General features: G+C 41.5%; 1 protein-coding gene across 1 annotated transcript in view; it reads right to left on the bottom strand.

Annotated features, from left to right (window-relative positions):
• Nucleotides 1–836: 836 nt before the first annotated feature.
• Nucleotides 837–14,546, bottom strand: part of LOC147109077 (serine palmitoyltransferase 2-like) — a 156,441-nt gene continuing 142,731 nt past the window's right edge. The window contains exon 12 of the mRNA XM_086002663.1: nucleotides 837–8,796. Coding sequence (XP_085858789.1) covers nucleotides 8,677–8,796 — 120 coding nt within the window. The 3' untranslated portion in view covers nucleotides 837–8,676. The remainder of the gene's footprint in view (nucleotides 8,797–14,546) is intronic.

The raw sequence follows: 14,546 nt of genomic DNA, 5'->3' as shown, positions 1-14,546 counted from the left end.
ACGGTTGTTTAATATTTGATTCACATTGTGGACCAGGGACCTCAGTGAAAGCCGGAAGATGCACAGGTACAGCACGATGGAGGGGCTGATCATTCTCGGCTGGTGCTTCTTTCCTACAAGTGCCTTGACATACCAATTAAAAACAGGAAGTCACCATCATTTTGTTGGGAAATAAAAACAGAAAATGCTGGAAACGGTCAGACAGCACCTGTGCAGGGAGAAAGAGTTAACATTTCAGGTCGATGACCTTCCATCATAACTGGAAAAGTTAGTGTTAACAGTTTATAAGCAAGTACAGAGCCAGGAAAAACAGGGGGGGGGGGTGGTGGGGTTGGGGGAAGGAAACAAAGAGAGAATAAAACCATGGGAAACCCACAGCTTGCTGATATGCTAATGAGCTATGCCACTGGTCGAACTAAATATTAAGACACCTGTTCTCATTTGACAACGAAGCAGGGTACCATACTATGACCAATAAGGCACCCTTATGTCAATTCATTTGTTGCAGCAAGTAAACCATTTTCACGGCCTCTGGACTGCTGATGCAACAACTGCATTAAGAGGGCAGTAAATGTGTTACCTGTGGTAAAGTGTAGAAATTTGCTGGATGTTTATTTAAAAAAAAAACCAGTTTTTTAACCACATGGCAAATCAGTGGCCCTTAGCATTACTGCTAGATTTCAATGCAACTTGAATGTCATAAACGCAGCATGACTTTCTGCATTGGAATAGCAGCGTATGCGCAACAGACAGCGCTACAAGATACCAGGGAAGTTAAGAGAAAGTACCCGGGCAGAGTATGAATCTATCCCGTGTAATGACGCACTGACCAAAAATGTATTGAAAGTCTTTATTTAGAACATTATACATTTATCAGTTGGCTTATTTTTCCAAGCAGTTATTGATTCTCCAGTGTTTTCAACATGCATTGTATTCCCAACATAATGCATGAATAAATTACACTTTCATAAACCAATGTTATGTGAAATCACATTCAAGGTAAAAGGCCGATAAGGTTTCAATACAAAACGTTACTGCATTTAGGGAGTCCCATCAAAAAAGTACATTTATAACATCTTGTGTACAAAAGGCCAGGATATGTACAGAAACAGCAATAGTAAGTGATATTAATCGCATTTACAATACACTGCAATTGGTATTCCACTATTAGGACGAAGATCATTTGAATCAGTAAAGCAAACTAAATTGAAACATTTGATTGCTGAAATGTGCAAAGACAGACGGTATTTTTTAAGGGCAAAAGCAAACTTCATTTCCACCTACTGCTGCCCCTACTCCCAGCAAAATGACATCATGGGGTAAAGTCACTCACTAGAAATCCCAAGATCTCTACAAAGCTTGGGATTTTCTTGTACTCTTTAGACATAATTTAGAGACTATTGTTACAAATCTCATTGTAACATGGTCATTCTGGGTTAAAATTCAAACAAATACAAAACACATTATGCAGTCATTAACCAAATCCGAGAGAAAATTCAGACACAAGACAAGAGAATCCCACCATTTTGTACACATTTCTCAAGACATTGGAAGTAACTTTACTACAATTTTAAATTTAAGCCCAGTTATCTTTAAATCGAGTTTCATGAACATGGTTGTACTTTGGTGTCTGCACACCGCGGCGGTGCTCAGAGATCGAGTGCTCAAATGCTGTGGTCTGATTACAAGTTACAAAAAACACTTTCCTTACTCTATTAGATCGACAACCATAACCATAAAACTGCTTCTAATCTGAAGACAAAGATTTCAGGGTGCTAAATGCATAATTGCATAGCATCAACACATTTGGATAAAGGTTGTTCTGCTTTTGATTTGTTGATTTAAAAATATGTTTTTACAGAAAATAAACCTGCTTTATAGAATGGATGTTTCGTTTTCTTACAAAAAGTTCGAAGTTTGCGTAAACAAAGTGGCACTGCATCTGTAGATTGTGGGTTTCGATATGACCCTTAGCACATGACCAAAAGGGAACCGCAAACCCAGATGCTAGTCTGGGATCGAGGGCGAATTGTGGACACCAAGTCAGACAAAAAGTAGGATCCCAATGCTACACAGGTTAATGTTTCTACAATATACAGGCAATCACCATCCTGTTTTTCAACAGAAAAGCACACGGAGTGGGTTATAACAATTCCTATAATCTCCTGCAATGGATAAAATATCGCTCTGTTAGCAGCAAAGTCAACATCTGTATTTAGCTGGTCCCCATTACAAATACTTCGTCTGCCTTACTTTAGCAACACATCAACACAGCATCAGGTTTGTTACCCAGATATTCCTGCAACACTACTACTTTTGCATAACTATCAACACTGCCCAAACATCAACACACAATGCTACAAGCTAGCATCAACCTTTTAAAGCCAACATTAAATTGCATCATGGGTTTATCTGTCTGTGCAGAGTGTTTGATAGCCAACATTGCATAACAAAACCAACTTGTATTCAAGTTCTTCTCTTCCTATGTCACAATTCACATGCTAACTAAAATTAACTGCTCCTCAACATACTATGCAACAGGGAGTTATTGAGTTCACACTTTTCAGACTTCCACAATGTAACCAGCACCCCTCCACAATCCTTCTTGACTGTACATCACCTTGCAGTACCTGTCCTGGTCCTCCTTGCAAAAAGCACCCTCCCTTTTTTAAAAAAAAAAATGGTCTCAAGAGAAGTTCTTCAATACCTGTGCAAACCGGATCATGGAACCAGCTGTAAAATCCTTACTTTCTGGTGCTAAGATGTTACTCAAAATGATCATCCTCTTTCTTGAAATAACAATGCAGTTTGTTACAAGAATCTACTTTGGCTGCCAATGTGAAAAGTTAGAAAAGATTACAAATATTTTATATATATATATATTTTTTTAAAACTGTTATTTATAAATGCAAGTGACTTCTGAAAAATAAAAGATGACTGAATGACTTCTTGGGGATTTCCCTGCAGTAGGTGGTACAACAGGCCTCTGTTGCCAATGCCTACCTCTTGGACTCGGGTGTTTAAATGCATTAACAAGAAGTTTACCAAGTTTCACCTTTCAAAACTCCAGTCACACCGAGAAACCAGCATATTAACATTTTGAAAACTTCAATTTCCTGATTATTTCTTCCCCGTCCGCGGGTGCCTCAGACCGTTACCATTCGTTGGCGGAGAAAGCGGACGCACTCTCGCTCTCTCTCCACAGCGCCAGCTGCCCAGCGTGAGGCGAGTACGTACCATTTTTCTCCTCCCTTTTCATGACGGCACGTCTGAGATTGGGAGCGCGCTCTCTATGGCGCAGGACGACCGCACCGCCTTCAGGAAATAAAAGGTGCTCTTTAGCAGAAAAAAGCCCTCGCACCTACCGAAGGCGCTGTACACGCACGCAACTGGAATTTACATTAATTGGCTTCCAACGATTTATCTAAATCCTTTTTTAAAAAAAATGACATTTCCCACTGAGGAAAGTAACTTTTTTCTTTTTTTTTTTAAACTTAGCCAACATTATGAAAAGTTTTATTTTATATATAAAAAAAGTCTGCATAGCTTCAACTGCCATGGGCTTGTGTAAGGGTCTCTGTATGGTCTTTCATAACTGCCTGGACCGTCAGTTGGAATCAGTACAACTACTGACTTGTCTAGAATTGGCAGCATCCTGATCACACAGCTAAAAATAACTGCACTTGCGAGCTTAAAATTCACGTAGAACAAGTGCAGGAAAAAAAAAATTAGTCGTCTTAAAGTCAAAGCTACATTAATGACTGATAAATTTTGGATGCACAAATATAAAACACCATAGTGAAGTGAGTTTCCGACACATTCAACTTTCAAATGTGATTTCATGAAGTCGCAAAGTATAATTCGCAAATATGTCAATATATCAAAAGGCTTAAAGGTTTATAATAAAATGAAAGCGTGCTTTTATTATATGGGCACGTACAATACAGGGAGAATGTTGCAACTCCCCCCCCCCCCTGCCCCTACCCAATCTCCAAAACACTACCACCACTAGTTTATCCATCACATTAGTGAGACTCTGTAACCCAGGATCAAACATTACAACAAAACCATTTCTCTGAATACAGAGGAAAGAGTAAAATAAGCTGTGGCAGGAGGTACTCCTTGCAGCTGCTTGCAGTTGTACTCAGTTTATGGCAGCACCTGGATACCAACAGTTGAATTACATTCTTCAAACTCCCAGCCAGGCATCATTTTCTTGAACTGGCTATTCTGAGTATCTATCTAGAAAAGATGCCCTCTTCTCCCCCCCACTTAATCTCGGATAGCAGATTTGAAGTTCAAGCTAGTGAGGTGCATGCCAAGGCAGCATGGCCATAGCCCCGTCAATACTGGAGGTGTACTCCTACAGCTAGAAAGGTGGAAGTACAGGTAAGTGTTTTTTTTAAAACTACAAATAAAGGTGTTACCAGGGATACTAAAGGTGGAAAATAAATGCTCTGCCATCATCTAGTTGTTTATGAATCATTGCTATTTACTTGAGCCTTTAAAAAAAACTTCATACAGGCAAGCCTGCACGACACCACAGTGAGAGCTAACTTTCAGAGGAGAGCTCAAATATGATGTGCTTAAACTGAAAGGATATCTACAATGTTTAATCTTTAAGAGAGAGATGGTTCGATCAGCACCAATTGAACCATTTACAACACACGGAGCTTATGAAAACCCAGGACTAAGCGGAAAGCTTCAGTACAGATGAGAAATCGTTAACAGATTTCTCCTTTTTGAATGTCAACCGGAGATTACATTTCAACTCAATGGCAAGTTTATGCTCGGCACCTCAAATGAAAAGGGATGCGCTTCCTCCCGAGTGGAAGGAGGGAAGAAAAACTAGCGCCCACCAGGGTCACCCTACAGAAGTCAATCAAAAGGCAGTCTGCAAGAAAGAGGCAATGGAGAAGGCTACATACAGGCAAGGATGAAATTGAAAGTGCATCAGAAGTTGGGACTTAGTGGAAGGGGGGGGGGGGGGGGGAAAAGAGCTTGATAGGACTACTTGCAGAATAAAGCAGCTGTCGAATGACTCTGGGCAGTTACTCAGGATAATAGTACTATGCGCGAGACAAGAGTCTGGTCATGGACTGAGCAAAAACACAAGACCGAACAAAGGTCCAATAACCACAACTACACACCCTGCTAGCAAGAAGGGGGAAGGGGATGCAACACTAATCTGGAATGACAGTTTACGAGAACACAATTGTGCAGTTAATTTAACTGTAAACAGATTGATCGAGTTATTTAAAAATAAGAAAAAGCAGCACCATTTAGAACATATATTAAACATAGCTGCTTCAGTGGCAATCTACTAACGCAGCTTAAAATGAACAGAATTCAAGCTACCTTTCAACAGAATAGGATACGCAGTTTTAGAAATATAACATGTCCCAGAGAAACTAACACTGCATTTGCTTACAATGATCTGCCGCTTATTTCAGTTAAAACAGAATGCAAACCCATTCACAACAAAAAACACAATTCTTCATCTACGCAATTTAGTATAAAGTTACAAGTACGTGTTTTCTACAGAGAAGCTCATCCTTTAAATTTGGAGGTGAGATTTGTAATGTGTTCAAACTGATTTGGAATTAGCAAAACAAAGCAGAAAGAAAGTGGAATGATTTAAAAGCGATGCTCGAAAACAAAAATAAAGAACATGATGGCGATGGATCTGGTGTTGTCAGGATTCACAAACCTTGTCCTCTTCATACGACAAATGAAATATTGTTCATTCAGTTCTACATTTGGGGAAAAGCATGCAAAATTACATTCCTATTTCCCCCCCCGCCACCCCCAGTCCAGCCAACTATCTGACCATTCTTTGGATTTTTTATTCTCCTCTCTGCTCCCCTGTAGCTTTCTCCCCTTCTATTCTGGAGGCACAGACGGTTTGTGTGTTGGGGTGTGGCTTCACAGGCAAGTGCTGCCCTCCGGCACCTCACCCAAGACACCAATCTTCTAGCGTGTGCCTCACAAGTGAGTGCTGTCAGGTGAGTAGATTGCATGATCCTGATCCTGTCCTCACCCAAAATCCACACGTTCCAGGAGGGGTCACTGGACAGCAATACAGTATCACGAATCCCGACTGATTCTCTCCTCACCCCGTCCCCCACCCACCATCTAAAGCCCAGGGAGGCTAGGACCAACTGTAGCACAGCTACTAATATCCAGACCGCACAGCAGCTCAGTACAGACCAGGAAAATGATCCGAGAACTTGCTTGCTTGGCTTGGATCAGTCCCACACTAACTGTACAGTACATTTAACTATCAAGTCACTCGCCTTTTACAAATTAATGCACAGAATGACAAAGACGACTCCAATTAGTGAGGGGTCTGGGAACAAAATACACAACACACACAGCCAGATGAGGAGGTGCTGCTCACAGTACATGCAATGTTGAGGGTATCCCTCAGCCCTGCATTCCAGCACTTCAGATATGGTTTAAAGGCCAAAACCAGTGGCCAGCACACTCAAACATGCTTCAATGTAACACTTCAGTACAGCCCATCATCCTCAACTTAAAACATAAAAATAAGCAGAAAGGAGAATTACCCAATCGTGGAGGTATACTCATTCTCTCCCGGTCAGTTATTTTGCGTCAACAGCTACATTATTTGCGCAGAAATTATACATCTCTCTCACTAGTCAACCCAAATCTGGAAGCTTTATGACCATCTTAAATTCTGAGTGCAAGAAATATTTTCCAATATTACTACCTCACCTGTCGAGACATATACTGTCTAAATTTTCACTTCCAGCCCTTGGGCAATGACTTAACAGCAAATGCACAAGACCTGCAACGTGGGGTGCTTCCCCCTTTCACTGCACAGATGCATCTTAACTCGACAGCTTCTTGTACAGGAAACAATTATTGAAATTGCAACAAAGCTCTTTTCCCCCTCCCCCAAGGTAAAATGAATGGATAAAAAAAAAAATATTTAAACCAATGAGGGTCTAGCAGAATCAATGTTAACTGACGGCACAGCAAGCGCGCTGACTGCCCATTAGTCAGGCAACTGAACAAACAAGTGAAGCTCAACTGACTCATTTTCATATTTGGGTGTTTCGCTGCAGGGATTGCTCAAAAATACTAATTTTCAAAATGTAAAAATGATTGTTTGCGTTACATAAAAATGCTACAACCGGATACGTACCCCTTGCACACGCAGTTCAAGCCCCACAGGTGGTGAATAAGTCCACACACCTGAGTTGTGTCCTCTCCACAGTCCCAGAACATTCACTCACTTTGTGGTGCGTGTTTAATGATGGTATTGTGAAGGAAGGACCTCAGAAAGAGTAACCTGTGGCTCCAACTGAAAATTTGGTTAGAACACAAGCACATACCTACGTCATCACACACACACACACACACACTTTTGTTCTAGTGAACTAATCTTTTGGGGAGAGAAGGAAGGATTATTTGGAGCGACACAGGTTTCAGAGTTCAGGAAATAGTGGTGACCAGATGATTTCTGTTATTGGTGCAACTTGAGAATTTCAGTGTACAGGTAAATCAAATTATCACCGCCTCCAAAACAAAACTTTCTAAAACAAAAAAAGAGATACAGACTAAACCCTTTTTGCCCACTTAATTTTAAAAATATCAAAAGTAAAGATCGGCATTGCTTGAAATATAAAGCTCCGACTTTTTCCCCCCCCAAATAAGTAGACTTTTGTGCAAGATTTCCATTCAAAATTTGAAAAAGTTTCTCCAGTATTACCTTCATATTTGACCGTTTTACATGACTTCACTTTTTTAAAAAATAAAGATAAATTACATAAAAAAAGTGGATACATTATTAAAAACGTGGCTTTTGTGAAGCAGAGGAGAAATAGCACGGTTGTTAAGTTAGGCAAACGCAACCTACAGCAAGATAGCGTTACACATATAATCAGCACTATTTACAGGGGACAGTGAATTAATTGGTAATTCAGGCCAGCCCACACCAGCTTTAGCCTCAGGAGTTCTTGATTGGTCTCTTCAATAGCACACTAACAAAAACACTTCAAAAAAATTAACTAGATGTAGGTTATTCCAAATAGGTTTAAATGCTCCCCCCCACACAACTCCACCTTCTTGAAGATTTTAATTGCATCAACAAAGACCGGGCCACGTTTCGAAGATCAGCATGGCCAGAGTAGTTAACAAGTGCACTTGAAATAAACACATTCAGGCCCATTAAAATTGGTCTCGTGTGTGGGGGGGTGGTGAATGAGGGATCTTTTTGGGGGGGGGGGGGGGGGGGGGGGGGAAGTGGAAACTTATACAAACCATGAAAAAAAAAGGATTCAGCAGCAGGAATTTCACGGTTGGGAGCAGAGGTTCCATCTTGCCGCTGCACCGATTCGATTTGTGCTGTAGCTCATAGTAGGCAGGGCTTAAGGGGAGAAACTCAGATTGAGTGCTGCGGATCCACATTGTTTTGATTTCTCACTAAATAAAAGCGACGCTGAAAACCTGCGCTCACAGCTCCCGTTAATGAAACACAAATGGGCTTTAGTGAACGAGCACTTACTCGACACCTCGAAGTTCAGTTTGGGTTTTTAAAAAAGTATAAATAAATAGGTCTGAAGATTTGAAGCACAAAGAAGCAGAGTGGTATCGAACTGAAAGCAGAGACTTAAGACTTGCAAGTGTTTGTCCAACTAGGGGCAGAGTTCAGTCCTCATTTTCTTCATAGGTGGTTTCCTCAAACGGACGGTCAATTAAAGGCTCCAACTTGTGTCGCGAGTACTTCAACTGGAGCAGGTCACCAACTTCTCCTATTACCGTTAAAGCCTAAAGAGGAGTGGGGAGAGAAAACATTATAATGTGCAATCAAGTGCCCGTCCCATTCTTTTCCTGATCAGACGCCAACAAACGCACAAGAGGAGCTATGACTAAAGAGGTGACTGACCAGACTGTTCCCATCAGACCGCAACCCCCCCTCCCAAAGAAACCCTCAGCATATCTCGATTAAGCAGCTCGTTTACTTCAATCATGGCATCTAAATGACTTTTTTTTTAAAACCAAAGACTTTCAATTATACAGCCCCTTTCCTGACCTCGGGCGCTTTACAGCCAATGAAGCAGTTTTTGAAGTGTAGTTACTTGTAACGTAGGGCAATGCAGCCGCCAATTTGCACACAGCAAGCTCCCACAAATAGCAATGGGATAATGACCAGATCATTTAAAAAAAAAGTGAAGTTAGTTCAGGGATAAACATTGACCAAGACACGGAGGAAAACTCCCCTGCTTGGATATTAATGCAAAGAAACAGACTGCAAACGTACTTAGCTGCAGATAAATGTAAAGTAAAACTCCCGTGGCGGTGGATATTACCAGCTCTTATTTTAGACATTTGTCAAAAAGCACCGCAGTAACGGCGAGCAGGTGGCGAGACGTTACAACAGCATCAGCATGCTCGACGGGAGCTTGCAGGTCACGAGGATAGCGGCACAGTGGAGGGGTTCAGGGAAAATGATGGGCGATAATTATCAAGACACTTCGAAGCCTAGCTTATTCAAAAACAGCAGTGCTCAAAAGTGGAATGGCATTAACGCAAAGGCATTGATGGAACACTATTTGAATAAATTGCACCCAAGTTATAGGGAGTTGCTCCACAGATTTTGAACTGGGTCACGGTGGTGAGCGCAACAGGGATTTAACTGCTAAACGCAATTCATTTTGTTGCTGAAAGTTTAGATTGTGTTTATAAAATGCTCACATGTCTCTATACAAACCTGGAACATACCTGATACTTTACCATCTGCAGAAAGCTTCATCAAATATTGCAAGTGACTTAAACCGTACTAAATTTAAACCTTTAGTGCTTGGTACACATAGCTGAATAATAATTTTTAAATTAGTATTTCCATGACTGGCAAAGTGGGTGGGCACAGCAGCAGTCCAATACTGCAAACAGATTCCAAAGTAAATATGAAAACCATTACATTTTCCAATGGATTTTATTAAAAAAATATAAATATTAGTAATGGGTGAGCACGACAAGAATATTATTGGAAAATGCCCACTACGGGGCAGGGCAGCTTTAAACAAATTAACATCCTGTCTGTGAATACAGTATTCAGTGAAGTTGAACCGAAAGGTGCATTAAAAGTAAATTGACATGGCTTTTAAAGTGCAACAGACTCAACAGTAGAGATAATACTGTTGCAACAAGTGTTTTCAAATCCCTCCATGGCCTTGCCCCTCCCCATCTCTAATCTCCTCCAGCCCCACAATCCTCCAATTCTGGCCTCTTGAGCTTCCCCGATTTTAACGGTGGCCGTGCCTTCAGCTGCCAAGGCCCTCAGCTCTGGAATTCCCACCCAAACATCTCTACCCTCCTTTAAGATGCTCCTTAAAACCTACCTCTATTTCAAAGAAGAGCAGGGGAGTTATCCCAAGGGTCCTGGCCAATATTTATTCCTCAATCAACATCACTAAAACTGATTATCTGATCATTATCACATTGCTGTTTGTGGGAGCTTGCTGTGTGCAAATTGGCTGCCGCTTTTCCTACATTACAACAGTGACTACACTTTAAAAAAAGTACTTCATTGGCTGTAAAGCACTTTGGGACGTCCGGTGGTCGTAAAAGGCGCTATATATATGCAAGTCTTTCTTTTTCTCTGACCAAGCTTTTGGTCATCTGCCCTAATATCTCGTGTGGCTCAGTGTCAAATTTTGTTTTATAACGCTCCAGTGAAGCGCCTTGGGACATTTTACTACGTTAAAGGTGCTATATAAATACAAGTTGTTGCTGTTGAAGCCATATCATCTAGGAATAGGGGAATTTGGGCCAAGACTTGACCTTGCATTAGATCAAACCACCACAAATTTGCAATAAAATTTAAATCAATTCTTAGGGACGTGCATCTAATCCTTAGATTTGCCCATGTAACTGTCACTGGACTCAAAATAATGTGTGACATGATAAGGGTCTACATAAAGAAAGTATTATTAAAGACAGCCGTATAGAAACGCTCAAAGATTCAAACAAAATGGATGATCCTGTGTTACATCTACAACCAAATATTTAAGCAGTGCGAAACCTTCACTTGCACATAAACTAGAGAAATTTAAAAAATAGGGACTCTGGCCAGGTATGAGCTATGCACTCATTATAAAAGTCTCCCATGGCCTTCAGTATTTTGACAGTAATCTCAAACGAATATTAGTGATGGCAGCACAGTATCCTCCATGTTTATGTAAATGCTTAACATTTTATAACTAGGAAGTCCAAAGCAGAAGGTTAATCAGTTCCTAATGTATTTGGAAAGCCTGTATTTTGTATAGCTACCAACCGCCCCATCATACCCTGCAATTGGCTGGGCAAGGATCTGCCAGAGCTGCTGTGGGATTCAATAACCATTCACTTGCTGGAGAAATAGTGGGCCCAGGCTATCAGTTGTCACCACAGCTACTCCAAACCAGAGACTGGCCAGCCCCAGTCCAGGAAACTCGGCCCTGTTCCTTGAAGACTTTCTTCACAATGCAGCAATGTCTAGCAGCAAGCTCCAACAGCCCGTTTCCAAATGTCATCATACAGAGTTTTGGAACAGTGTCCTGCTTCTCAAGAGCTTAGGTGGCAAGAACACTTCACAATCCAGAAAAAAAAAAATTGGGTTCTTTTTGGATTGGTCCAACACTGAATACTTTGGCTGAACTTGTTGGGCTTTTTCAAAAGCTCAGTACACAACCCATGAGGGTTTTGACATGCAGCTTCTCACAAGTCACCAGGCCAAAGGCATCTACGTACTCATTTCATTTATGGCTCTTGTTGGCTATAGACTGCCATTGCTCTTGACCACATGTTGGATTATTCACTCAGCGGTCATACAGCAGGAGCCTCCCTTGGATCACGAACACAGATCCGTGGCACCAGGATTGAATTGCAATTTTTTCCACCTCAAGTCTATAGGTCATTGCACACAGAATATCGTGAACTTGGCATAGAATCATTCACATCTGAATTGATTTTTTGTGCTTCCCTGCTGACACAGGGTTTATCAAGTTGACCCTTTTATAGGCTTCTTGCAGGAATTCCAAAATATCTGAATTACATCAAAGTCACTATCTTTGAAAATACGGTCAATGCTGTTGTACAAGGCGTTACTCCACACAGTTAAAGTGAAAGGTAACCCAAAAAAAGACAATGCAGAACATATTGGTGTAGGCTCATGTATTACAAGGAGCAAGCCAGGCTTGGATTTTCATTCTGAGGAAAGAGTGTGTGTGTGGGTGTGAGTGTGAGGGACACTGACTAAATGCTTGCAATTTGCTATACACGCCTTGGCCTGATTCAGTCTCAGTGACCACGATTATTTCATAATTGATAAAAATAAAATGAGAACAAATACAATATAAAACGTACAGAATAGTTCCTCTCCTGCCATCTGAAAAGAGGATTTTAGTAGCAACACAAGGCAATGCCAGTAAGTTGATTTTATTTGTTAAGCCTACTCGAGAGAAATTGAAGTCAGAGGGGCCCCCGTACTCACAACTGGATAACGACCTTAGTGGAATTGTGGAGCATAACCAAGAGAGAAAAATAATCACAGTATATCCAGCACGTTCCTGAATAAAACCAGTGCAAAAATGATCGAGTGAACAGCTCTTCGTACGTGCATGCCAACTGAACGACGCATCGTGACATCTTTTGACAATTATATAGAGTTCATTAGATGACTCTTGAAACCCTACCGCTAATGCTTAAAATCCAAAATTCAAACAGTGTAACAGGAGACTCCTTTTTGGATTAAGTTGCCATGGCCATGTGGTACTGATTTTGTTATTTTGTTTAAATAAAATGAGTTTTTTTTTTTTTTTTAAATGAACTTCAGGATATAATACTTTCTAATTTAAAATAAAGCACCATATGATTGCAGAAACTACAAAGGGGATATTATTCAGGAGCGCACAGTTGCAGTGGTAATATATTTTCAATGCTGTTAAGGTACTTGGTCCTCAGGGAGTTAGATTGCTTGATACTTAACTTTCATCTTTGGCCAAAAATCTCAGAATTAGAAGGTTGATTTGGATAAGTATTTCATTAGATAAGTATTTCAAAGTCACAGCTGAAAAGCATGCCCACATTTTAACCCCTTCATCAGCACGTACAAACTTGCAGTTCATATATCTCAGCGTTTTGGTTCTGTAAATGTCATTCCACATCAGCACAGCAATAAGAAAAAGCCCAGAAAGGAATTGCCATTAACCGGGAATTTTAACAAAAGTCCATGAACAATAAAAGGGAACAAGGACCACATTACAAGCATCAGAACACAATGCGATACCAAGGGCTTTTGTACAATACTGGGACACAACGGAGTCCTGCTCATTCATCACCCATGTGCTGGCTGACCTGCACTGGCTCTCGGCCCCAAGTGTCTCAAATTTAAAATTCTCATCCTAGTGTTCAAATCATTTCAAGGCCTCACACTCCTTCCAATCTCTAACCTACTCCAGTCCTATAACCCTCCGAGAACTCACTCCCTCCACTCTGGGCATTTTACTCAAATTAGCTGACCTCTCCTCAGTTTTTGAACTCCCAAGCCCACTTGAGTGATCCAGCTATTGATCAGCTCTCTCCATGGTTCACCCGGAGTTCTCCATCTTCTCGCGATTCTCTCCCTCCTAATTAGGCTCACCGAGTGATTCCGTTCTTCTCTACTCTGCCCCTTCCCAGGCCCACCAAAAGCTCCACCTCCCTCCCTCCTACCATGGCCTGCCACACACTCCAGCTTCAAGCTGGAGGCACAGCTGCTGCAGACTAGAAGCTCATCATTGATCTCTCAAACACCACCAAAAACAGATGATCTCATTGCTGTTGCGGGACCTTGCTGTGCGCAAATTAACTGCCATGTTTCCCGCATTACAACAGCGACTATGTTATAAAAGTACTTAATTGCCTGTGAAGCGCTTTGGGGCATTCTGACACTGTGAAGGGCGCTGTATATACGCAAGTTCTCTCTTAAATGGGTGAACAGCCTTTCACAATTCTGGGACTCATTTACTGAGTCTGCAGCTTCTAAAAAAAAAATGAGTGGAAGAGTAGCAAGGTCAATGGTTGGGTAATAAGCTGATCCGCAGGTCCCAATGTTGACTGGGACAGTGTGCCCTCTTAAAAGTTCTGCTGCTGGTATGCAGCAGCACTTCACTGTGCCCACCCCCCTCTGCTCAAATGTTCCCCGCCCCCAAACTAAGAGCCCAGCATCAGAGAGGCTTCTCCCAGCCTGCCTTCCACCTTAGGCCATCACGTCACTCTGCAGGCACTTCCACTCCAGGTCAGTAAACGCCCTCGGGACGCATGCAATCGCTCTCTTTTTACTCCAACTTCAGACCCTGCTGTGCTCCCTATAAGCACCAGCTTTGGGCTCTGATGAAATCCCTACTATTCCAGTTTTGGGCCTGGGCCCCCAACAACTCCCTTGCAACTTGGATCCCACTCCGGCCATGACTGTGCAATCCCTGTAACACAATGTTCTTTGCAGTTTGATACTGCTGCCAAAATAATTCTGTAAAGTTCTAACTCACTGTGTACAG

The sequence above is a fragment of the Somniosus microcephalus genome, chromosome 12 (assembly GCF_052327205.1).
Source record: "Somniosus microcephalus isolate GS21.2 chromosome 12, FLI_Smic_1.0, whole genome shotgun sequence".
Lineage (NCBI taxonomy): Eukaryota > Metazoa > Chordata > Chondrichthyes > Squaliformes > Somniosidae > Somniosus > Somniosus microcephalus.
Note: the sequence above shows the minus strand (reverse complement) of the source record. Positions and strands in the feature narration are given on the sequence as shown.